This window comes from Musa acuminata, chromosome BXJ1-6 (genome assembly GCF_036884655.1).
Source record: "Musa acuminata AAA Group cultivar baxijiao chromosome BXJ1-6, Cavendish_Baxijiao_AAA, whole genome shotgun sequence".
NCBI classification, from domain to species: Eukaryota; Viridiplantae; Streptophyta; class Magnoliopsida; order Zingiberales; family Musaceae; genus Musa; species Musa acuminata.
The window spans coordinates 43,897,252-43,922,531 of record NC_088332.1 but is presented as its reverse complement, the minus strand read 5'-3'; the positions used below and the strand labels follow the sequence as shown (position 1 = coordinate 43,922,531).

The 25,280-nt window shown below is 40.1% G+C and overlaps 2 protein-coding genes across 7 annotated transcripts; one reads left to right on the top strand and one right to left on the bottom strand.

Annotated features, from left to right (window-relative positions):
- The first annotated feature begins 451 nt into the window (after positions 1–451).
- LOC135677214 (uncharacterized) lies at positions 452–7,140 on the top strand. 2 transcript variants are annotated; one of them, XM_065189272.1, is made up of 8 exons: positions 452–1,126; positions 1,621–1,730; positions 3,271–3,514; positions 4,092–4,352; positions 4,445–4,547; positions 4,628–5,036; positions 5,121–5,752; positions 6,977–7,140. In XM_065189272.1, coding segments are annotated over exons 4-8 (1,173 nt in total). In that variant the 5' UTR covers positions 452–1,126; positions 1,621–1,730; positions 3,271–3,514; positions 4,092–4,324; the 3' UTR covers positions 6,978–7,140. The 2 variants fall into 2 exon arrangements, with proteins under 2 accessions (XP_065045344.1, XP_065045345.1); XM_065189273.1 differs by lacking the exons at positions 452–1,126; positions 1,621–1,730 and adding an exon at positions 2,657–2,797.
- A 670-nt stretch (positions 7,141–7,810) lies between these two features.
- On the bottom strand, positions 7,811–23,400 carry LOC135677213 (uncharacterized). Of its 5 annotated transcripts, none has more exons than XM_065189269.1 (4): positions 22,796–23,400; positions 21,932–22,672; positions 20,224–21,369; positions 7,811–11,167 (listed from the first exon to the last, which is right to left on the bottom strand). In XM_065189269.1, the coding sequence occupies exons 1-4, from the start codon at positions 22,980–22,982 to the stop codon at positions 8,196–8,198; spliced, it is 5,046 nt and encodes a 1,681-aa protein (XP_065045341.1). In that variant the 5' UTR covers positions 22,983–23,400; the 3' UTR covers positions 7,811–8,195. The 5 variants fall into 5 exon arrangements, with proteins under 5 accessions (XP_065045341.1, XP_065045339.1, XP_065045340.1 ...); XM_065189267.1 differs by having other exon boundaries at positions 7,811–11,170; positions 22,796–23,399; XM_065189268.1 differs by having other exon boundaries at positions 7,811–11,170; positions 20,224–21,366; positions 22,796–23,399.
- Between the last annotated feature and the right edge of the window lie 1,880 nt (positions 23,401–25,280).

Here is a 25,280-nt window from a genome sequence, read left to right as displayed (position 1 = left end):
GAGTTACCTCCCAACAATATATTTTATAAAATATTTAGCTCATTTACGACTATATATAAAAGCTCATCTTTAATATAATAAAAATTATATTATTTTTTTTATCACTCATTTTCATACATATATATATCTCGGGTTATTAATTTGAGCGTGAAAGGATTAAGTTAGAAACCTTGGTATTTATATATGTGGTAACTCGAGAGCTTCACGTTATTATCTCGGAAGCAATAATCTTACGCATACATATCCAGGACACATCAGCCAAATTAGGACGTTAACAATTTCTTTCTTCGCTATTTATACAACATATTATCTTTAATGATATATAATGATAAGATATTTTGGCTTGTTTGGGCTATAAGTATGATTACATCAAACAGTCTGCATCCGTCGATCTCCTTTCACACTCTTATGCATCGCCGTTCGATATAATTACTCCACGAGCCCCAATCCCCAAGATAAAGAAAGCCGGCGGAACAGTCGACATCCCATGGTGTCGCCATCCTTCTCAACCACGCGCCTAGCCGACGACTGCCCTCAACCGCCACTTCTCCGCCCTAGCCATAGATCCACGCGGCCTCTTGCCGGCTCTCACCTGCGGCCCCCGCGGCAACCAGACCCTCAGCACGGACCCTGAAGTGCGACGCAGCCTCGGGCAATGAGCCCAGCATCGTCTCCTCTGACCTTGCCCGCCTCATGAAGGCCGACCTCCTGGCCGTCCTGGCGGAGCTTCAGCGCCGAAATCAGTGGCGCCTAACCTTGAAAGCCTTCGGCACCGACGGCCGGGAGCCGTGGTACCGGCACGACCTCGCCCTCCACGCCGAGATGATCACCACCTTGGCGAGGTGCAGATTGCGTGATGAAATTGATGCGTGGCCACCGATCTGCTACAGGGTGACGAGGGGTGGATCTCCTCGGAGGATACCAAGGGAATTTCTCGGTTCGTTAGGCCTTTAATGGTGGCGGAAAAGGGAGTTCTTGTTTGAGTTTCTGATGTGCGGATCGAGGAGATTGGGAGAGGAGGATGCTGCTAATGAGGTGGAGAATGATTACGAGGTCTGGTATGAATGCGGGAGCTTGCCGGCGCAGCCGCTACCTGTTTGATGAAATGCTTGAAATAACATACTCGGTTAGTCTCTTTCTTCGATCCTACTACGCATTATAGAGTTGTCGTCTTTGTTCAATTCACTCATCCGATATTGGTTGTATTGGCCAAAGCCGAAGTTGGTTGAATAGAGACTGAAACATGATAGAATTTTCTATGGTTAACTAATTATATATTCTAAAAAAAGAAGTAGATATAATTAAGGCTTATAACATGGTAAATGATGATTGAGAACATGATATTGTTAGATTTAAGACTCATAATTAAAGGGAAAGACTTGGTGCTATTGGAAGATTGTTCCTTTGCGATCTGACCAAACCAAAAGTTACTGTAGATCTGACCAAACCAAAAGTTCTCACAGGTTAGTTTGACTCATCTGCCCCAATACTTCAGAAAACTGCAATTGTTGGCTTTGTAACTGACCATTTGAACAGGCTTTGAGACGGAATCAGTGTTATATTTCTAAAGCAGTGTTGAATTTTTCATAAAGCAATTCGATCTTTATATTGTTATTTCAGGTGTTTGTGCATGCGAAGTATTAAGTCATCTTGCATGGCATGGTGAAATGTCTTGGAAACTCACAACTTAGTAGATTCAACCCTACGATGAAGTGAATCTGGAGCACCAGGTTTTTCTCATGCTATGATCTTGTAATTTTTTCAGTTTTCTTGCTGTATATGCCCGCTCCACGGTTCCAATATTTCAACATCAACATGCATGTGGGTTTCCAGAGGCTAGTTTAGTCTTTTTCTATTATGTTCATGAAATAGCCTGTTTTTCTGATGTTTATTACTGTATTTTTATGAGATTTTTTAATTAAATATGCATGGATTGCCTTTGTTTATTCTGTGATAGCTTCATACTTTTTCCTTGCAATTCTTCTAGTTGTGAGACGATTTGATGTTACCAGCTCTATTATATCTTTGTTGGAGCTGAATACTCCTCACCTGATTTACCATCCTTTCACATACCAACAAAAGCCTCGATTTGGTTCTAGCAAATATTTGATAAATTTTCTTCTTAGTGAAACGAAAAGAGATTCTAGGAGAGCATAATATATTGGTCTCAAGGGCCATGTTTATCATAGCTCTAAAGAGATGTCAGTTGTCATGCTAAACCTGCTTTAGACCTTCTGGCTCATCTCTAGTGTCACTCTCTCTTTTTGGCTTTTTATTGATACTGTGGACCTGTGTCAACTTTGTGAGGCTTAATCAACCATCAGGTGAAGTCACAAATGAACTTCTTTTTGCTAGACTGGAATTTTTTTTTTCTTTCTGGTTTTGGAGGAATAATCCTTCTGTATTTGACAGATAGCACCCACTCGATGCATTTAATGACACTTCTTTCTTGTATGTTTCCTATAATGGGGTTGCTCTTGAACTTCTGACATCTCCTTATACATTTTTCTCCTTTTTCCCTATATTCGTATTCTTCGTGTTGCATCTCTCTGTAAACTTTGGTAGCAAACACATGATTAGAATTTTATTTGGTTTATTCTCTGTCTTTGTCTATATCAGAGACTGATGCTTCAGCTAACCTACCCCCTCTTTGGTTGGGTCTGGACTTGTGATGGTCATAATCGATCCTTTATACTCGAGAGCATGATGTTCATTATAGTGGAATTGCTGTTCATTTGACTGCTAGTTAGCTATTGATGTATGGAATCCACTTCAAGGCTGTTGTTTTACATCCAAGGTAACCTAACCAAAAATATCCTACTCTCTCGATTCAGATGGTTTAACTTCCTTTCACTTGAACCCACTTCACTTAGCTTTCCTGAACTTGGTTGAGCTATCAACATCCTTCTTTTCCATTTGACATGGAAAGTTAGGTTTGTTATTGTAATGAAGTTTTATTGGACTTCATCATGTCGTAATTTGGTGGAAGGATTGTACCTTTTTTGTTTATAAATATGCAATATATATATATATATGTATATAATAAAGAATAAGTGATGATGACATGATTTAAGTTCAGATCATGCACTGAGTCAAAAGTTTTTATCAAGAATTTGATATCAGGATCTTTTAGTGATCTACTAAGGTAGCTAATATCTTCGGGGCATGGTACTCTATATCCTGTATTGTTATCTTGTGGATTAGGTTTACTGTTTTGATACTATCTTATTTACTGTTAGTTCCTAACATAATCATTTTATATAACTACAGATGGTGAGGATGATGGTGACGAAGACATTGACTTGATTAGGCCTTCCACATTGTTGATGCCAGCTCTCTTTCACATTTGATGCTGATAACTTCGTATGGCTGTTTCTTATCATCATGACATGTATTGCAACCGACACCGAAGATATTGATGGCGGCTATTAAAAGGAAGATAAGAGAAACAGAGGATGGCGGCTAGTGTAATGCAAAAAGGAGATTTGGGTACGACATTATCAGCTATGAGCAGGTTCGCAATTTACAAGACATCAATACCCTAATCATTTAGTTAGGAAACAAAAGATAATTCTTTTTATGTGACGGATAAATTATAAAGATGAAATTTGTTCTCAAAAACTTACTATATGATTTAAAATATTTTTACGAATTAAGTCAACCGACATCTGATGAATTACTCAATTTCGCGTGATATCTCGATTCTCTTAAGAGGACTTGGATGATAGTCAACATTTAAATTAACATATTTATCTTTATGAATTTTAATAGGTGTCATACATTTTTGAAATACAGATTAGTTATTTTTATTATGATTAATACTAACTTGCAAATTTAAAGAATAAAACAACGTAATTATAATTAGTTAATTTCTAATGACATGAATGCCAATTGAAATTTCAACTAATAGGATAATGAAAGCTAACTAACAAAAATTTAAATATAAGGTTATTAAATTTATAAATTCCATTTTTATATGCAATTTTATTTTTTATCTTTTGTATTTTCATAACTCAGACGAGAAAATGAAATGAATCATTAGAATACTTCTTTTCTAAATACCCCGCCTTGCTTACCGGCTGAGTCAGCAGGAGAAAACACGACCTGCCACCGTAAGCTGCTTAGCACATTGCGATGGCTTCTCGGCTCGATGAATCCTTCTTAGGGTTTGGTTTGTTGGGGCAACTTTTGGGGGTCAAGAAGCGCCATCTCGGAGTAGCATTTCCCTGATTCAAAATAATTCAAATCTCCCGCCCTTTTTACCATTTTCATCTCTCCCCGTCCTCGACTCCCGCTCTCCCACCCGTCTCCCCCCTCACTCGCCATGGACGCTCAGCCCGCCGTCTTCCCTGGTAATCGCATCTTTCTTCTACCCTCTTCCCTACCTCCGTAGTGCCCAATTCAACTCACATCGGCATTTGTGCTGATCCGGTTGCTGTTTCAGGGAAGCGCAGAACGGGCGCAAAGTCTTCCGAAGTAAAGAATGGCGACGGGGTCAAGGCTCCCAAGAAACCCCCATGGCAGTTCGTCACCGCCGCTCAACCCAGGCAAGTAACCCTAGTCTCGCAAACACTCCTTCGCTCCCTGCCACAGTTTATGCGATCGATTGCTCGTGCGATCTTTTCAGGCCGAAGCGTGCTTTTGGCGTCGCGAGGAGCACGAATGTTCCCGTCGAGAAGCCTCACCTCACCGCCAAGCCCCGGAAAGTTCTCGCTGCAGCGCCACCACCACCACCACAAGCACCAACTGGTACTAGAAAGATACGCCCTGTCTGTATTCAAGAAACAAAGACAGCAGCAGTCACCAAAACCAGCAGAAAAGATGAACACCAAGAGGCGGTCGGCACACCAACGTCTTCGACCAAGCCCACCGTTGCAGGCACGCCGTACCTCAGTGCCCTGAATTGCAGCAAGTGCAAGCTCGACCAGCTCGAGTCGTCGACGTACTGGCTCGCGCAGATAAGGTTGGCGGAGTCCACAGGGAAGCACTTTGTTTCCGCCGCTTTCTTCCGCCTCGCGTTGGAATGCCATGCCCAGGTTCGATGTCGCTTTCCCCAATGATCTCGAAACCTTCGCTTTATTTGCTTCTATATCAAAGATCCCATCTGTTCCCCTTGTCAGCCGTTACATAGGCTTCGAATCGAGCTCAGAGATTACGTGACGCGACATCAAGTTAATTCAATGGAATCCGTGTGGGTTGATCTGTCTCGGGCTTATGGACTGGGGAAGGGAGGATTGGATTCTGACTCGTGCGATCTCATTCAGAATAATTCTCTCTTAGCTGAAATGAACGGTTCAATGGATGAACCTGATGTTGATCTATGTAATCTTGATCGAGGTCATGTTTCTCTAGCCGAAAAGGATGGATGCTCAGAATATGACGATGTCGATGGCATAGCAGCCGATAAGAGTCTGCGTGATGCAGCTGAAGCGAAAGCCAATTATGGTGATGAAGAAAAATTTGCGAATATGGAGCTGATCGACAGTGCATCGATCGACACCTTAACTGGGAATAAATGTGGTGATGCTACCAACATCTGTTGCAGCAGTAATAAGCGTGTAAGTTCTTCGCCCGGAAAGATTGAGACTGCAAAATCTTGCCTTTCCACTGGCAAAGACATGGTGGTGGGCTCAGTGGTGACTCAAGAAATGTCCAAAGCCTCAGCTAACAATGCAGCAAGGAGTAACCATGGCGTAGGTAGAAGAAACAGGAGCTGTCAGGATACAAGCAAAAACAGAGAGACTGATGCTTAGTAAGCAAACCGATCTCTTTTTATCAGAGTTTTTTCATTAAGCAATATTCCCCTTTTTTTTGTATCTTATGCATGCCCTTTTTGTCATCCATCATATCAAGTAAACCAAAAAATGACAAATTTTAGACATCAGAATGGGTAATCAAGTTCTGTTTCTTTACTGTTTTGGTATACTGTTTAAGATTTATTTAGTATAGCAGGACACAAATTGCAGTTATATTGTGCTTGTTTGTGGATTTCTGCATCATGTTGTTGTCTTATATTTGTGTAGCATCTCATGAACTCGTTTAAGGAAACCATGTAAGCCAAAATAGGTTGCTTGATTATTAGTTCTTTGATGATATTATGCTAATGTTCAAAAATTGAAAGAAGAAAGATTAAGAATTTGATAGACAAAATGACTCGCCAACATAACAAGATCAAACTTGGATAGTGTTGGGGTTGTACACTTCTTAGAAAGCCTGTGGTTTAAGTCAACAAAATAGGAAGAGAAGAAACCTTTGTAAAAAAAATCGTGGTTGCCACGAACTTTTCGGTTTATATTGGGTTCAGATGCTCAGCTTTATGGTGAAATCACTCTTCTCATTCATAGGGTTAAAATCCACTGAGTTCCTTGTTATCATCATTCTATTATTATCACCAGTCAGGTATCCTCAAGAACCACCCCTTCATTGTATCCACAAGAAAGTGCTTTTACTCACAAGGAACACCTTCATTGTGTTATTTATTTATTTTATTCAATTTAAAGATCAGAAATAATACCGTGGAGGTTTGCTTTGTGTATATGAAACTTGACTTCCACTGAAGGACACAAATTGGTATACTGTTTAAGATAAAACCATGATGACAACATTACCAAGTTATTCTTTTGCAAGGTGTAGACAGTAGGAAAATATTTCCACATTGTCTTTTTAACTTCAATGTATACATCATCAGAAGTCGAAGGACTTGACTTCCACTGAAGAACTAAAATCAAATTGTGGATGCTAAGTCCTTCGACTTCTGGTGATGTATACATTGAAGTTAAAAAGACAATGTGGAAATATTTTCCTACTGTCTACACCTTGCAAAAGAAGAACTTGGTAATGTTGTCATCATGGTTTTATCTTACTAGTAGGTTCCGAAGGCCATCATGTTTTCGGTCCACATTTTCCATTATTTTCTATTAGCTTTAACTAAGCTACAAAGTTGCTCGGCGGCTTCAAATATGCTCTCTTTTTACAGGGGTTTAGCGTGAGAAATTTGAGGATGCTGATTGTAGCAGATTAACTGGGTACATTTGCAAACCTTTAGAAATTTGAGGACAAAAGATTGATTTGATTTATTGGTGTGAGTTATGTTTGTATACTGTTAATGTAGTTTTGTCGATTCTATGCTGGTGTGGTTTATATGTTTTCTCCGAGTTGGTATTCATTAGACGCAAGAATTATTCTACTTGATTTCTCCTCTGCCAACAGCTTTCAGGCTTTAAGCAGCCAGCATGGAGACGCAAGAATTTTGGTAGCGAAGTTTATGGATCTATCTCCTTTGTTACAGACAAACGACTCCTACAGCAGGGATACGGGAGTCATTTGCATGGTGATGATAACTTAAACTTAGGGGTGAAACATATATTCAGAACTGTCTAAAAAGCATCATTTGACATTCGGAAGTATTGCGTCATAGGCACTACTGCACTTCACATAACATAGCTTCAGTATCATTGACTTTTTTTTCTTTTTTGCAATCAGATTTAGATTTACAATGCAACAACATAAAACACTCAAAATAGTTAATAGTAGGAAGACAGGAAACGTGTAATCAAAACTTATATAAGAACGTGTTATCAAAACACAGAATGAAACGCACCTCATTCCATTGAGGTACCATAACACGTCGCTTATCCATTAAGAACAAAAACAAAATGAGAGCATAGTCGTAAGAAAATATCACGAGAGCATTACCTGGAACTCTATATGAAGCTGTGCCGAAGAGTAGGAATGGCAAGCAGTCGCTCAACCTCGCTCGTAGATCACATCGCCCTACTCTATCAACTGGAATCGCATATAACAATAAATCTGACTAATTCGAGACTTTTTTTTTTTTCTTTGGGCTAAAAAAAGGCTAATAATATTTAAACCCAATCCAGGGTGCAAACGATGTTGCATCGGGACGTGGGCAACAAAAGATGATGGAACAGAACAGACCCATCTCATTCAAAACCCCATCCCGTCCAGGGAGGAAAGAAGGAGATCAACCAAGCCCAAGAGATTATGGACGGAACATCAAATCCACTCCCCCCTCCCTGTTGTTTTCATTCAAATTACAAAAGGTAAATATGATACAAACAGACGTGGAAACTGCATCTATCAACCACCAACCTATATGGCCACCCTGATTCTAGAACCCCCGGCAATCACCCCCTACCGTCCATCCTTCTATTTAATCAAAAGCCCGTCTCGTGCTACCTGCCTCCCATGTCTCCCCGCCATGACTCCATCATATCAGTGCTACCTACGCTGGCTCTAGCGGCATAATGCATCTTAAGGGCCGCAACAGGGTCTGAGACCCCTCCACCACCGACCAAGATCCCTCCTCCCCCCATCATGTTGGCACCCAGAGGAGTTACCCTGCCTTGCTGCTGAAACCCTGAAACAATCCCAATCGCATTCCTCTTCTGCAGCTCAGGGATGTTCTCTATCCGCTTTCCATCTGACGACAACTGCTGCATACAAGACTGTGGATAGTCTGTTACAACCCCATTCCGAATTGGAATAGCATCTTTGGTGGAATAAAATGAGACGCCTGCGAGCGATCCTTGGTACTTTGCCAACATAGCTGTTGTATCTGGCAATGATGAATTCCCATTCTGTACTCTCTTCCCATCCCAGAAGCCATAAGTTCTTGCAGGAGGATCCTCCAGGCCTACTTGGCCATTACCAACATCCGAGACAAGTCGATTACCATCTTTAACAATACAGGCAGAATTTGCAGTTGAACAACCGTCCAACTTCGGTGATGAAGGTACATTGCTTTCATGGGAGGAAGTGCCGGATTTCTGCAAAGAACATGTGTGACTAAGAATTTTACCAAACAGCTTCACATCGCCAGTTCGGTGTTCCTCAATCTCAGAGCAAGCATTCTTGACACAAGTTCTAAGCTCAGCCTCCGAATGGTTTTCACTCCTCGATGGACATGACATACTAGACCTAGAATGCGAAGGATCACTTTTATTCCAGTGCATGTCTGACATGAAAAACTGATTCGACTGAGACACTCCACATCTCTTGGATTCAGTTTCAAGCAGACTTCGCTTCTCACCTGCTGGAAGGTCAGTTTCTCTCTTGACCTCCTGATTCAATGCCTGCAGTGGATAACCTCTCAGAATATGCATGTTATGGTCGACTTGGTTCACCGGCAGGTTTCTGGTTATATACTGCTGGTATATATCTCTTTTTACCATGTTCTGGTGCCACTTACTCCCATGCTCCTCAAAGTTCAAAGTAGTTTCGGATGACACATCAATTGGGCCCCCAAAACAAACGGAAGATGGATCTGGCAAGAATGAATTCAGTGGTATAGAATGGACATCCTCCTGCTTTAACAAGACAGTCTGGTGTTTCTTAGGTACACATGGGAGTAGATCCAGTTGCATCTGCTGCTGATAGTTGGGGCCAAAGGTCAGACGATGACAAACATTAACCTTGTTTCCTGAGAGCAAGGGAGCCCCACTTGCATTAGAATCTGGTACAGTGTTAAGAGAGCCATTGCCAATTGCTGTGAAGTTATTGTTTATCGATTTTTTATTTGATAACCCGACCTCAGTGGTTGGTGATGCTTTTGAATCTACTTCCTTCAAGCCATCAGCAGGATAACTTCCATCGGTACCTGTTTTGTGAACAATGCTAGCGGTTAATTGTTTTGACTGTCCATCCATACATGCTATAGCAACAGGGTCAGTTTTTCTGATTGTAACAACCGATTTAGTTGGAGAAATAATATTAGCAATTCTCCCAACTTTTGTTTCTGTATCAGCTGAATCTGTAACCTTACAAAGTTGTGCAGCTTTAGTACCTCCCAGTGCATCAACAATGATTTCCTTTGGACATGCATCAGATTGAAGATTATCTGCCTCCCTTACTAGCTCATCATCATGAATTGTAGATACATACTTGGTGTCGACCTTCTCTCCCCCACCATCCAGATCTGGTCCTGCCGATACATCCTCATCCTCTTTATTTGATCTCTCAGTTTCAACATGGAAATGGGTGCTTGCAACATGAGCAATCCCTTCATAGCTAATGTTAGCTACAGACTGGGAGGCGTCCACACCCATTTTTGTACAAGATTGGGTACTGCAGATAGCAGAATTCATCTCAGCAACACAGGCGTCGTCTGTGTCACTCCTTCCACCATTTGTGTCACTCAATGGCATCCCCGCATTGACAGTGCCTTGGAGAATCACATCAAGACCAAGGCACTTTCGAGCCTTACTGAAGAAGATCTTGCATTGGTCCCTTGATCTTCTCATACAGCTTGAGATCCTGGTGAAATCTTTGCCATACATGCTCAAAGCCTGGACAAATATAGATTTCTCATCATCTGTCCAATCAGCTGAGTCCAGTTCTCCACTACCCTCATCGGAACAGTCATCCTCATCTAGGTTTTGAGTAATTTCTGGTGTCAGCAGTCGGTCTGCTGTAATGCAGTTCATCTTCTCAGAAGGATCAATGGAGCTGGTATCACATGAGCTCATTGCCTCTGAGAACAGAGCACCACGAATGCCTGCTAACACATCAGCAGCTACAGATTCCCTTTCTTCACCTGAAATATTAACACTGTTTGCCCCTTCTAAGTAAGGCACTTTCACATCATTGTAGGTCCCATAAACAACACTTCCGATATTCTTTTCACTCCTTGCAGTACCATGACCATGTGCTACTGCAATCGGAGCTGAAGCCAACCTATCAGGAGAAACACAACTTATTTCATGATTCCACTTGTTTCCTGATGCTACAAGGTAGGTGTTGGCTCGTAAGCACTGCTGCTGCTTTCTGAGATCCAAGCATTTCTTCACTTCTTTGAAACTCTCTGATTTATGGTTCTTATAATAAAATTCAATGCAGTCTGCCGTTGTTTTGTGGTTCAGAGACAAAGAAATCCTAGCGAAATCTTTACCATACTTTGCAAGCATCTCCATGAAAACTACTTTTTCATCCTGTGACCATGGGTTTATCGTTGCTCTTTCCTTCTCAAAAATAAGAGGATCTTCTATTAATCCATTTTGTGTAACAAACCTGCTGTATGTCTTCTCCTTGTCATCTAATATTAATGCTGGCATCTTCAAGTTATTTCTATAAAGCTTTATCAGTGAATCTGACAGTAATTTACCAGTAAAGTCCACTATTTCAGTTGTAGGAACCAGAGTTAAATTACCTGCTGCAAGAATTATGAAATTTTCAGATGACAACAATCAGACGAATAACAAAGAAGAAAAAGATTTGCAAGAACAATAAAAAAGAAAAATAATAAGCAAAGGTCAATCATGTGAGCTCTTAGATGACAAAATATCCAAAAAATCCCAAAAGCTCATATAAAAATAAATAAATATACACAATCAACACACGTTTTGAAAAGTGCATCATAAAAGCTTGTTCAAACTACCTTGAAAACAATAATGAAACGTTACCAGCAGAAGTTGCCAAATTGATTAGAACTTGTGTTTCTACTGTTCATACTCAATAATCATAAGATACTGCATTCTACCTTCGACCAACACTTAACTTCACGTCCATTCATCCATTACAGCTAATAAGTATAACAGATTTGCAATTTACCCGCATGCATATTACAATAAAGCAAGCAAAAAAGCTCCAAGCTTCCAACAAAGCCATCCAGAAATTCATTCTTTGTCATCAGAGCAAACTGATCAAATGGTTCAATTCACAGCAATAGCTATGGATATTTGTGAGTCAATATCAAAGTCCATTAACTAAATGTCCTTCAAACTAATAAAATGGCACACCAAAGATTGCATACACCAAAGAGGAAAAAATGACACAAAAGAGCATCTGTAGTGAACAGAATGAAGTACGCCCTAGTCATTATGGCTCTGATACAAACAAGGGAGAAAGAGAAAACAAGAAGTAACAGATATAACAAAAAGATTTTAAAAGAAATGTTCCAACAGTGGTGAGGAAAAAAATAGCAAAACAAAGATGCAGAATCACATAGAGAATACTATGACCCATTTATGTACAAAACAATCTGTATTACAAGAAGAAAAGCTCCCCTTTTATGGATATAATAAACATGAAGTTTTATTCTAATCTAAAAGTAAAGGAACTATCTTCTTCCAGCTAGTTTCTAAACTAGTCCAATTATCTAATTAGCATGCAGCGTATTAAATATGATTAAGCAACATAAACAATTTGTTGATATATTTAAGTCCAACCAGGACTCTCTTAATAGAAATAAGAGAAGCAACCATTGATATCTTCACTCCAAAGTCAGCCCACCATTCCTCTTATCTATCGCAATCACCACAGGAAGGTACACTGAAAATGTATATGCATCCATTTTGAACGTGTGCAACACCTCCCAGTTAGGGCCTATTCATGACCTCTGATTCTTACTCTTACGAGTGTAAACGAAGGGCAGCTGATCAGCCATTACAATTTGCATCTGGTTATTGTTTTACAAGATCAAGTCCAAAAAAGAGAGCTTGAATAACTGTCACAATACCACACAAGTTCATCAGAACATAGATTCAGCCTCGACCGTATCCTTTAACCAATGTGCATATGGCAATAACCAGAAAGATAGGGAAAAGGCAACTTGTTTCTCAACAAATATTCCATAGGCCAATGTCATAAATACATCAAATTGAATCAATCAACTAGAGGATCACACTGCTTTTCAACACTAGTATACCTAATTATCACCTTGAGCAACCTAAACCAGTTGATGAAAGAGTAACCAAATCATCCTGCCTATGCCTACATGGTGAGTTCATTGTCACGAGTATCACGAGTAACATGTAAAGAACTGGGAGGAATCTAAAACAACATGATTAAAGAGAGATCCTATTACATACAAGAGAAACAATGAATGCAAATGATAATGAATAATACAATCAAACAGATGAAAGCAATGATGACATCCACACTAATATGATGCAACTCATACCAGCCTAATATGTCCTAAGTAACCATATCACAATATCAAACCCATGAATCCAACATATTACATTAAGCAGATATTTCCAAAGCTTATATATAAAATAGAAAAATGTGAAATCAGTATTATGAACCAAATATGGGACAGTCCGTTTCATCACGTGTAACAATATCAAAAACTGAACCTTCTCATAACAAATGAGTAAGGCAAATTCGAATCAATATTATGAAAAGCAACTACAGAAAACTCTTAAGCATATAGCATACGTGTATTTCTCAAATAACAAAAATGTGACTCAAAGGAGAATGCCTCTATCCAAAATAAATTAGGGCAGAACTATATGCTCCAAACACATACCTATTTGAAACTTCACAAACAGGAACTTAATCTTTGTGGCTCAGTCAAACAGAATCCAGTATGGTCAGTTCTTATACTGGAGTCAGACAATCTTCTTTAGCATTGACTTAATATGGTTCAATGAAGCTGCTTCTTTTGATCAGGTTCAATTTGGTAATAGCATGCACATACTTCCCTGAGCAATTATTTTAACTCTCAACTTCCACAATTGTCAGCTACAAAACCTCAAAAGATAGTATACGCGTGCCAAACCATCTGGACTACACAAAATAATAGTCCGTGCTGCAGGCATTGGCATACAATGTGATATTTTACTGTCCCTTAACATGTGTGAGAAAAACCCAAAACTCTCTTCACACCAACATCATCAGTGTGATATATTCTCCAACTGCGATATCCTCTCCAACCTGCAATCTTGTATGACCTAGTCACCACTTGATAAAAACTTCTGTTTCGATGTAAATTTTTTGTAATAGTGTCACAGAAATATAGGCTTTTACATATCTCTTCTTTTTAATGTCACAAGCACAATGCGTCCCTTATAGTGTAATTCTTTTGAGTCCCAATTGTAATGAGCCACGGAGCTTGGTGCTTCCTCCAATTTTTTTATGATCTTACTGGTCTTCGAATCTTCCTCGTCATTCCATCTTAATATCCTCAAGGAAGTCACTAGTCGGAAGTGAAACGACCAAAAATTCAGCTTGCTCAGGTAGTTGCGAAAGCACATCTGCAACAACATTCTCTTTCCCCTTTTTGTAAGTTATTTTATAATCAAATCCAAGAAGTTTTGTTACCCATTTTTGCTGCTCAGGGGATGATATATTTTGCTCCAAAAAGTACTTGAGGCTTTTATGGTCAATTTTAATTTGAAATCATCGACCGATCAAGTAGGGTCTCCACCTCGTTGTTGCGTGCACAATGACGAGCATCTCCTTATCACATGTTGACATATTTTGATGGGAGGAAGACAATGCCTTGCTAGTGTATGCGAGTGGTCGACCATCTTGCATGAGAATAGCTCCAATTCCGACTCCAGAAGCGTCGGCCTCAATAATGAAGGGTCGATTGAAATCTGGTAGTGCTAGCACCGACGTCGTCGTCATGGCTGCCTTAAGTTTGTCGAAGGTAGCGGAGGCTTTGTCTGACCATTGGAAAACATCTTTTTTCAGTAAAGAAGTGGTGCACTGATCTTTCCATAGTTTTTCACGAACTTGCGGTAGTAGCCTGTTAAACCTAGAAAGCCATATAGCAATTTTATGTTTCTCAGGGTCGACCAGTTCTACATTGCTTCTATATAGGAGGGGTCCACCATCACACCTTCCTCTGATATGATATGCCCAAGATATTCCACCTTTTGTTGAAGAAAGTAAAAATTCATAATGGCCATTGTGTGTTCGAAAGACGATTTTCAATATATCTTTCTCACACTCGTATTTGATGATACCCGATTTGAAGGTCCAGCTTTGTGAAGATTTGTGCTCCCTTTCATCTAGCAATTCATCTACTACTGGAATAGGGTATTTATCATTGATGGTTATGCCATTGAGAGCTCGGTAATCAACGCATATTCGCCATGTTCCGTCCTTGTGTACAAGTAGCACCGGTGAAGAGTAGAGGCTGCAACTTGGCCGAATAACTCCTGGAAGAATCGTTATATAATGATCATGCTGACGGATAAGAGGTAGGTTGTGTGGTTCGTCAAATATATCTGAAAATTCAGCAAGCAAAAGAGGTAGGTTTGGATCTTCAAATTCTATTAGCTCTCCCTTAGATTGCTACTCAAGTTGTACCAAAAAGCTGTTGCATGCTTTATGCAAAACCTTCTCCATTTGTTGTGTGCAAATCGTCGTTACGTCGCCCCCACGTTTCCCATGCAGAATCACATGTTTCTCCTTACTATAAAATTTCATAATTAGTTGCATAAAATTCCAAGAAACATCACCTAATGTCGTCAACCATTTAATTCTGAGCATGGCCTCATGATCATCAAGAGGGAGGAAGAAATATGCAATTATCTCTTGGTCCTGCAGCAATAGTTTCACTCGCGAGCGCCTACGATCACACTTCAAAATACATCCGTAGGCGACCTTAACGTCAACCTACTGCAATTCTCGATAGGTAAAGCCATCCGGACAGCAACCTTACTATTTAGGAAGTTATTAGTACTGCCCGTTGTCACGAACGGTCGTCGCGCACCTGCAACAACTCCGTTCAACGAACCGTTCGTCGCTCTCATCTACATGTACAGCTACTTGACAACCTGTTTTGCCTTGGTTTTGAGTCATTTTGCTTGTAAAAATGTACGTTCGAACAAGTTGCAGCGCTACAAAGCGATCGCTCATCGAACCGAGCAAAACAGCCCCAAAATAGCCCAAAACAGCTCCGTTTTCGTGTGTCGCGAGCTGTTTTCTGCAACCCGCCTCCGCTCACCAAAACGTCAGCCATCTCAGCCCCTTTGAACCCCCTAGGTGGCACAAGGTTGGATGGGGCTTCGGTATAATGTCGGGCGTTGAGCAGCCTTTCGCAAGTTCGCACGTTACCTTGACGGGAACTTGTTGTCACGCCCGGCACCCGGTGAGCAGCTGTTTGTGGACTTGCAGCTGTTCGTTCAACCCTCTAAAGTCCTTGTTTTCCCCCTCTCCCTCTTTTCTCTTGTGCACGCAAGGTACTCGCTGAATTGCTTGTAAAGCTTCCCCTCTTTTCGCGAGACGTCGGGACTTGTCCGTCGCTCGTTTCAAACTAATCAACTTTCTCTTTTACAGGTCCTTCGGGACCTGCAAGAGGTTGCAAGTGGGCTAATCTTTGCGAAGCAATATCGCAAGGGCGAAGCGTGACTTAGGCAACGCAAGCTAAGTTCGCGTCTTGGCCGCAAGGGTGCCTCACGCCTTAGGCAATTCCAACTAAGGCCGCGACACCGTGTTGATGAGAACAGTGATCGATTGTTGTTTGAGAAGGCCTCCGACTTTCATCGTTTGCGGGTTTGAGTAGCCGGCTATTGCATATACCATAACTTCGATCAGTTTTGGCTCTTCTTCTGCACCTTCTTCATGTTCAAGGCTCTTTTCTGGATGTTAATGACCTCTTCTTCTACTGGTTCAATCATAAGAAGTCTCCTTTTACTACAGCGATGCTCACGGCTCCACGGCTCATCGCAATGCCAACATAACCCCTTCGCATATCGCTCCCGAAGCTCCTCTTGTCAACCTCTTTGGTGCAGGGACTCGGTCAACAGTAAGGGGGGGTGAGGGCTTCAGTATTGCTAGTCGAGGAGCGACCCTAGTCCTTCGAGCTTCATGGTTCAATTGCTTCTCTTGATATCGTGCGAAAGAGATGGCTGCCATAAGCGTATACGGTTGTCGCGCATTAACTTCTCTCCGGATCTCCGACTTCAAGCCCTCAATGAAGGTCCCCAATAACTGTTTTTAAGATCAATCACGAGTTTGATTAGATAATCTTTCAAACCTGGTTTGGTACTCCTGAATGGTGGAGGTTTGTCGGATCTTTGCTAGTTGTCCGTCAATGTTCTCGTAATCAGTTGGAAGTCATCTCTTCGGGCTTGGTGCGATTGGGCAAAGCTCTCTCCTTGTTGTGATTTCTTCGAGCTTAGTGGTTAGCCCAATTTGAGTTCGGTAAAGAGCGTCCGAATCTTATCCTCCATTCGCGCCTCGAAGACTTCGAATTTAGTATTGATTGCATCCTCGGATGCCATAGTATTTGCCTCTAAATATGTGATGTTAAGATCTCTCTTTCATTGTCGGGTTAAAGGCATGTATAGGTTGAGAGAAGTGATGGTCGAAAGGGTTGGTGGATCGGTGGATCGATGGATATAGGCTGCGGTTTAGGCTTGTTTTGTGGTTGTTTAGGGCTGTGGATAAAAGTTTTAGATCTGTGGTAGATGGCAACAAAGGTTTGATAGAAATCAATGGAAGTTGCTGTAGGTATATGTTGTCTTGTAAGAGCATAATTGTCGTCAAAGAAACAGTGATTTCTCGATGAAATTTCTACCAAAAACTTGAGAAATTTGAGGGAATTGATAGCAAAATCTCAATTTATATAACAGCAAGGATGTCCAATTTAATCAAGAAAATTTCGATAGTATAACAGCAAGGAAATTAGTGCATGTTGCGATAACAGAATTCTCATCGAAAAATTTCAACGGTTTGCGACGAAAATTTACAGCAACACAAAATCGTTTTTAGAGATGAATTCCTCAATAGATCAATTTTAGATGAAAACCAAGATGATCTATGAAGTGTATAAGAAATTTCATTCAAAAAAGATTGCAAATAGATGGGTTAAGTCAACAATATGCGACTGAAATTTTCTGCAGCACAGATTTTCAAGTGAAGCAGATTGGACGTAAAAGATCAATGGTTTATATTAAGAATTTTTCGACGAAACCAAAGGGAAATCCACTGTTAGGATGTGTCAAAGCTATCATAAAAATTTCATAAAGATTTGGACAGAAAAAACGTAGTAGCAAGATCAAACAAATGTGCTATGCGGCTGGAATTTTACAGTGCAGATTTTCAAGTATAGCAGATTAGACGTAAAAGATCAATGGTTTATATTGAGAATTTTTTAACAAAACAAAAGGAAAATCTACTGTTAGAAAGTGTCAAACCTGTCATAAAAATTTGGTAGAGGTTTGGATAGAAAAAACGTAGTAGCAAGATCAAACAATCTGTGCTATGCGGCTAGAATTCTGTAATGTATCTTTCGTCGTAGAGATAAAACTTTGCAATGAAAAGTTTATACAGCAATATAGGAATAATTTTTTTTTGGATTTTCGAATAAGGATAACTAAATTGCAACAGCAGTAAGGTAGAAAACCAGAACCTGTTGCAATTCACGGGGAGATCAAAGGATGATCTGTGATGGTGGAGATGACAACGGAATTTGGTGACGATCTTTTAAGCAATTGTGGGAATTGCTTTGGGCGGTTGTGAAGGGCTGATGGATGGCTGTGGAAGGGCAGCGAGACACCAAGAACATTGCTCTGATACCAGGTGTTAGAACCCTTGCAGATTCTAAACTTGGGATTGATCTCTTTAGGGGATCAGCGTCCTTGGAACTCTATAGGGGTTCCTCCGTCCAAGTTGTTGCTCAAAGACTGCATAAAAGATTTATCTATTGCTTATGAAAAGAGGAGAAATACATGGCTATTTATAGGACTTCTAAACGCTAACTCTTAATAGAACTCCTACTCAAGACTCCTACTTCTAACCAACTCCTAATAAGACTCCTACTCAAGACTCATATTCCTTTACAACTCCTAATTCTTCTATAAGAAACAACCTCCTAACCCTAGCCGGTCTCTTCACCTCTTTAATAGGGGTCGGCTTAGGTAGGTTTTACATGAATGTCCCTCTCAATTAGGACTCTCCTAGCTAGAATCCTAACATTAAATTCTCCAATTTCCATTAGCATCCATCCAACAAACTCATATTATACAATATTCATCATGGTCAACAATAGCTAATTTGAATCTAAAGAACATTCAATTTTTAAAAATCTAACACATCCTTAACTTCTCAGTAATTGTTTCTCTTTATTATTCTACGCTTTTTCTTTTTCTTTTTCCCTTTCATCATGTTCTTTGTTTTCCATAACAGGAGAGCTTATTAAAGCTTGCAAAGGGGCCATCCAATTTGGCAGGTACTAATGTCTGTTGAGCTTCAAGGTTATTATATTAGAAGACAATTAATAAATATTAGATATAATGACATATTTGTACGTCTTTCGAGTTTTACATGGATATATATTCTAAACTAAAATTTAGAGAAGAAAAAAAAAATCACCGACTCTGGAACATAATTATACATACATACATACATACATACATATACATATATATATACATATATATATACACACACACATCTAGAAATGCTAAACATTTCCAAGAAATGGAATGATGGGATACATCATTAAAAGATGCAATCTAGAAGCCTACAGGCTACAAAGATGGTTTGATCATAGACCACATCAAACACCAACCTGATCCATAAAGGTATATAAGCAATCGCTATTTTGGAAGCAAACCTCTGCCTCACAGGCCACAATATGTTTAGGATTGCTCATAAAATGAATTTTAATGACTTAATGAGAGGTTTGCTTGAATAGTCTTAAAAGCAATATGTAATATCAGTTAACATGGTCCCAGTACCTCCACATCATATGAGATAATCTGAAGGGAATTATTAAACAGCTATACAAAGGTTTTTTGCTGCTTCAGAACGCACTGTTAGAATCGGCAGTTTAGTGTACCCGCAAAACAAAAGGGAGAAAGAGAGTGACAATGCAATATATTCTATGAAGTCTCTTCAACCTAGAAAATGATATGACTGCTAGAGGTAATTCGTACAAACAAATGACACATCAAGTAGCAGATTTTTTTTTAAGAAAAAACTTTCTTAGTTCACAAACCAAAGGTGAAATGTATCATACACCTTTTAAACAAAGATAGTTTTATCAAAGATCATCTAAATGGCGATTGCAGACTTTAGAAACATCTCTGACAACCCTAATCATGTTCTGATAATAATCCATGACCTCTGGATGCTAAAACTTATGATCCCCGTAATTGCAACAAAACATCAACCATTGTCAAATGGAAAATAGTGACAAAAAATTTATAAGCCAATGTACCTTAGCTGGTGAGCTTCACCAACCATATAATGCCTAATAAGATACTGGGAAACTATTATAGAGTAACATGATCAATTATGTGCAAAAAAAAGGATAACCTGCAGCACAGGGCTGTTCCGTCATAAGTGCTTAGTGATTTTCTGGATAATTTTAAGTGCATCAAACTACCACAGAGCCATAATGCATATAGGCATGATTCAAGCTACAAAGGGAAGACTATAACATTATGGACAAACATTATCTTCAAACATCAATGAGAAAAGAAAAGAAAAATACTAGAGAAAGAGGACAGACTTAGGACTCACCGGGCAATGCAAACCGAGACCGGATCGAAGACCGTTGCTTTTGAGAACCATTTTGAGACGAACGGTTACTAAGTTCAAAACGTTTGGTTGACTTTGTACGAAGTTTCCTTATATAAAGAAGGCGCAAGTCTTCCTTCCATAAGTGATGCAGTGCCTTGAATTTAAGAGTAAGAACCCGTTCTTTAAATTTTACTTGGCACTTACGAATACTGAGCTTCTCTTTGATTGTCAAGTCATTCTTCCTGCATGCTGTGAGGTTAACCAATCCCCAAATATCTGACTGCAGCGGATTTGTTGGAAGTGATGTGCCAAGTAACTTCCAGGCATGTTCTGAAGAATTCTTGTTAAAATCCATAATTGAAGTTATTAAATTAGAGTGTATATTTCCTCGCAGAGTCTCATCAGAGCTTATACAAGCACTAACGCTGCCTCTATCTACATAATCTCTGTTCCCATCTTCAGATGCAACCATTAGCCTTCCCCCATCATCTGAGTCGACAGTCTGCTGTACTTCACTAGACTTCAGTCTTTCATCCTCAATTGATGAGTGGCTTTCAGACAGTTTCTCAATGCCAAAACCAATCTTAGATGATGATGTTTCTAGATGAATAACATTGTTGTCTTCAACTATTGTGCCATGTTCAACTAGACTGTTACAAGGCACATGCTGTACATAAGCCATTTGAGTCAAATCTACATTTTGATCCTTCAAATGATTAGATTCATTTGGTACACCAACCAACGGCTGTATGCAAGCTTCTGCAGCAGAGTCATTAGCTAAATTGAAGGAAGTTTGATAAGAACAAGCTTTAGCATCACAATCCAGTGACTTAAGCCCTTTTTCTAACAAATCAATTTCACATTCTATCTTTTCCAATCCATTTGATATATCCCCTTTCAATTTCAATAGTTTGTTCAGAGCAGAATGCTTCGTGAAAGTGGAATCACCAGAGAAGGCATCCTCAGACTGAAACAAATCAGCAAGAAGAGAATAGAGGGAACTAATAAAACTGGCCTCTAAATGGTCCAAATCAATTGAAACTTCCTCACAGAAAGATCGAAGCGTGGATCCAGGTAAATCACTGTTTTGACTCATCCCATTATCATCATTCACAGTCCTGCTGCAAGGCTTATCTTCAGTACCTGCTGTAAAATGTTAAATCCAAACCATGCATATATCTGAGTTAAAACTAAGTACTCTGGCTTTAAGTCTAGAAAATTCTGTGTAAAACTTAGGTTAATAATCAGAGTTCTCCCAATAAAAGTCCCACTGACCAAAATGAGTTATACCATGAAAGGAAGGACTGAATCAGCTAACACGAAACAGAAACATGAAAGCAACATAAACGGAAACATGAAAGTAAAGATTAATGATGATGACAATGATGTCCCTGATGTTTATATAATGAAGTATTAAACAATAACAGAAACACATGAATAATTGACGGGAGTTTTGACGTCCTGAAACTACAGAATACTGCTGAATAAGGGCTATTAGCTGTCCCTAGAAAATGTGAAAATTGAGGGTTAATGAGTCTATATGAGATGCACTCTTCCTAAAAGAACTGAAAATAGTTGAGAGCTCCATTGCCAAAATACATGGGGTTCCCATGTGTCTAAGATAATTGCAGAAACCCTGTAACAGACTCATATCAATGCATGAAGAACAAGCACGACAAAAAATAAAGCAACAACCATCATGGCTCACCTGGTGATGAACTGCAAGTAGCAGACTGTGAAGTTGTGGGTGACAGACATCCGGAGATGCCTGTAACTTGTTGGCCATTGTCACTGGAGGCTCCCTTGCCACCACCAACAGAAGTTTCCGTAGATCCCTCTACCTTTTGCTTCTCATACTTAGCCAACCCCTGGCCCCATCCAAGTCGAGGCTTCTTCTTTGAAACACCTTCATCAGAAGGGAGAGAGGAAATTACTGGAGACTGCATCGGAGTTTCCTTTCCCAAGGGCAACCCTGTCTCAAGGCCAGCTTCCCCCAGCTCGGATCTGCCAGTCTTTGCCGACACCAGACTACCAGGACGGCTCCACTTTTTCCAGGGTATAGAAACTAACGAATTGTCCCGATGATCAAATCTGTGGCCTGTGTCCAAGCTGTCATCGACACCATCGTTCTTATCATTTTGTTCTTTTTGGGAGGTCTGGGATGTGCATGAGATCGGAGCAGCGACTGGCCGCTGGGCGGTCGCATGGGGATCGTGATGGTGCTGCCTCGAGTCACCAGAATCCCAATATGGGGATCGTCGGAAAGATCCCCGGCTATCCCTGCTGCTGCCACCGCTGCTGCTACGGCAGCCACCGCCATATCTAACGGACAACGGCCTAAAGCCATCTTCTTCGAACCAAAACCTATCGGACCGTGATGGTGTGCATCCATGACCACTGGAATCTTCCGGGTGGACCTGATGGTAACTTCCGCCCTGCCGGTAATGACCTTTATAAGAAAAATTCCTTACTAATTAGGACGGAAACGGGAGGAAAGCAAGTAAAACACAGAGAAAACACAAGATTTGGCCCAGATGTCCCAGATCTGCCACAAAACAGGGTTGCAAATTACCTGAGAGGGGTCGGCGAGGGGAGGCACGGGGCAAGTCACGGGGACCGTGGTAGGGATCCCTCCACCGAGAAGCAGACGAGGAGCCCCCGCCGCCGCCGCCGCCGCCTAGGGCATCCCCTCTCTCGTTCTTCTTGTGGTCCTTGAAGGCGTACTCCTTGCGATCCCAGGGTAGTGGTTCGGGAGGCATCAATTTTCACAGCTACAAAGGGCATGCAGGCCCAATAAGAACGAAGCAGCTCCACCAATCCGAGGAAGCCTCCTTCAACCCAAGGGCCTTCCTCGGATCTCAGTCAATCTATTCCCTAAGGTTTCCACCGGTGGGGCAGATCCAAAGTCCCGTTCAAAACACGCACCAGGAACTTCTATCTAGGGTTTCTCCCGTTGTGAGGAGGAAAACAAGACAGAAACAAGACGTTCTCAACGGAGGCTGAAGCAGGACCTCGTCGTGAGCTCGGGGGCGCGGAGAAGAAGGCGAAGGAGCCACCCGCCGCCACCGCGCCCGATGGTCTTCGCCGGACGCCCCGATCCCGTCTTTTCTGGTGCGTTAGGAAACGGACGCCGAGCTGCGGAAGAGAGAGAAGAAGAGAAGAAAACATGAGTCGATAAAATGAAGAACGCCCACAGCCTGGATTTTAATGCTCCTTAACCCGATTTCAATCCCCTTTGGCGTCCGCTAAAAAATAATAATAATAATAATACTTAACTGTTTTTTTTTTTAATATCCCTTTCCCCTTTTTTTTTCTTAAGGTACGTCTTCTCTTTCTTCCCCTCACGCTTTCCTGCGCTTGCCGTATGCGGACTCCAACCCCCCTTCTTCCCCAAACTACCCCCGTACCTGATTCGAAACCACGATCCAACCCGCACGCATCCCACGGCGCCGAAACGAAAGGGGCAGGTTCGTGAATTCATGGAAGTTCGAGGGGCGTTTCCCGAAGCCCGCTCCGGCTTCGAGATCCTTCTCCGCTCGATCGAGGGGTGCGCCCGGTCAACCGCGAGCCACGTCGTGTCCCAACTCACTCACGCGTGCGTGCGTGCGTGGGGCACGTGCGGGACACGTGACAATGGCAGGACCGGGGAAGGAATTAAATTAAATCAAAGAATTTTAATTTAATTTAATAGCGTCAGTTTAGGACTAACAAAAAGGAATAATAAATAGAGGGAAATGGGAAAGATATTCTTTGTCTAGTTGACAAGTATGGTGGGGCTTATCCTTGAAAAGATGCCTCGAGGTGATGATGGCATGTGTTCGTATGGTGGGGAGGGAGGGAGGATGAAAGGGAAGCTTGTAGAGAGAGAGAGAGAAAAGGATTGGATGTGGGTGGGGGAGAGAGATGGGTGCTTTTGACCTTCTACTATGACTTACGTTTCAAAGATAAGCATGTGGGGGAAGTTTTTGTTAAATCATGTCCCAAATCAATCATTTTATATGCAAGTTGATAGGGGATGTTCCAAAATTGGGATCCCCATTTATGAGAGTTAAATTAAAATGTGTTTTCTATAAAGTTATAGACGATTCTAACGAGCATGACATGAATGTTTTATGATTTTTACATTATTATAGGTATTCTAAAAACAAAAATTATTTATGTTTAATCATGACTTGTAACTTTCCATCCTAATCACATAAGATTCCTGTTATTCTAATTATATAGGAAATCTGGCATTTTTTTAATAGTAAGGATTTTTTTTAATACCAATGTTTTTTAAAATAAATATTCTAATTATATATATATATATATATATATATATTTACTAGTAATATTTTTAATAGGTATATATTCTAAAAATTATTTTTTAAATTATTTTTTTAATGACGAAGATAGAACTGAAGCTTAAGATGTTACGATAAACTATCAATATCTTTATCCATTAAATTAACTAGTAACTTCTAATAATAAGAAATTATTTGTATGAAAATTATAAAAAAAATAACGAACATTTAGAGTTGAAGGAGAATCTCTTTCTAGCAAAATTTAATCCTCTCCATAACATTTATAAAGTAAAATACAATGTTATAATATTCTCTTCGATACTCAAACTAATTCTCCCTTACTTCCTCCTTTTATCCCTTTCTATTTAAAACTTGGCAGTGGCATAAAATATTTTTATACATATATAAGAACACTTATATATATTATAGTTGGTATTTTCTTAATTATTCATTAAATATTATTTTTAATGTTTATATTGATTTAATTGAAGTTATTCTTCATCCAATCAATATTTAACACGTGAAAAAAAAAATTCTTTAAAACAAGGATAATTTGAAAAATATTTTTTAATGTTAAATAGTTGGAGACTTTAGATTATAACTAAGGATCTCTCTATGTTTTTTTTCTTATTTTCATTGTTATATTTTGCCTAAACTAGTTTTTGTTGAGAGATCATAATGGTTGGTTAGTACGTGTTTAGTTTCATATTTGAGTCTATATGAGTCTTTTTTCATGTCATTTATTATAATTAATTTATTATTTATTAATATAAT

Bases quoted from the DNA above. Each gene is read 5' to 3' on its own strand.
- LOC135677214 (XM_065189272.1), top strand. From the start codon at position 4,325: ATGGACGCTCAGCCCGCCGTCTTCCCTG. The intron at 4,548-4,627 runs GCAAGTAACCCT...CGATCTTTTCAG, and splicing joins GTCACCGCCGCTCAACCCAG to GCCGAAGCGTGCTTTTGGCG. The intron at 5,037-5,120 runs GTTCGATGTCGC...TCCCCTTGTCAG, and splicing joins CGTTGGAATGCCATGCCCAG to CCGTTACATAGGCTTCGAAT.
- LOC135677213 (XM_065189267.1), bottom strand. From the start codon at position 22,982: ATGCCTCCCGAACCACTACCCTGGGATCGCAAGGAGTACGCCTTCAAG. The intron at 22,673-22,795 runs GTAATTTGCAAC...TTTCTTATAAAG, and splicing joins CCCTCGCCGACCCCTCTCAG to GTCATTACCGGCAGGGCGGA. The intron at 21,370-21,931 runs GTGAGCCATGAT...AACATTTTACAG, and splicing joins TACTTGCAGTTCATCACCAG to CAGGTACTGAAGATAAGCCT.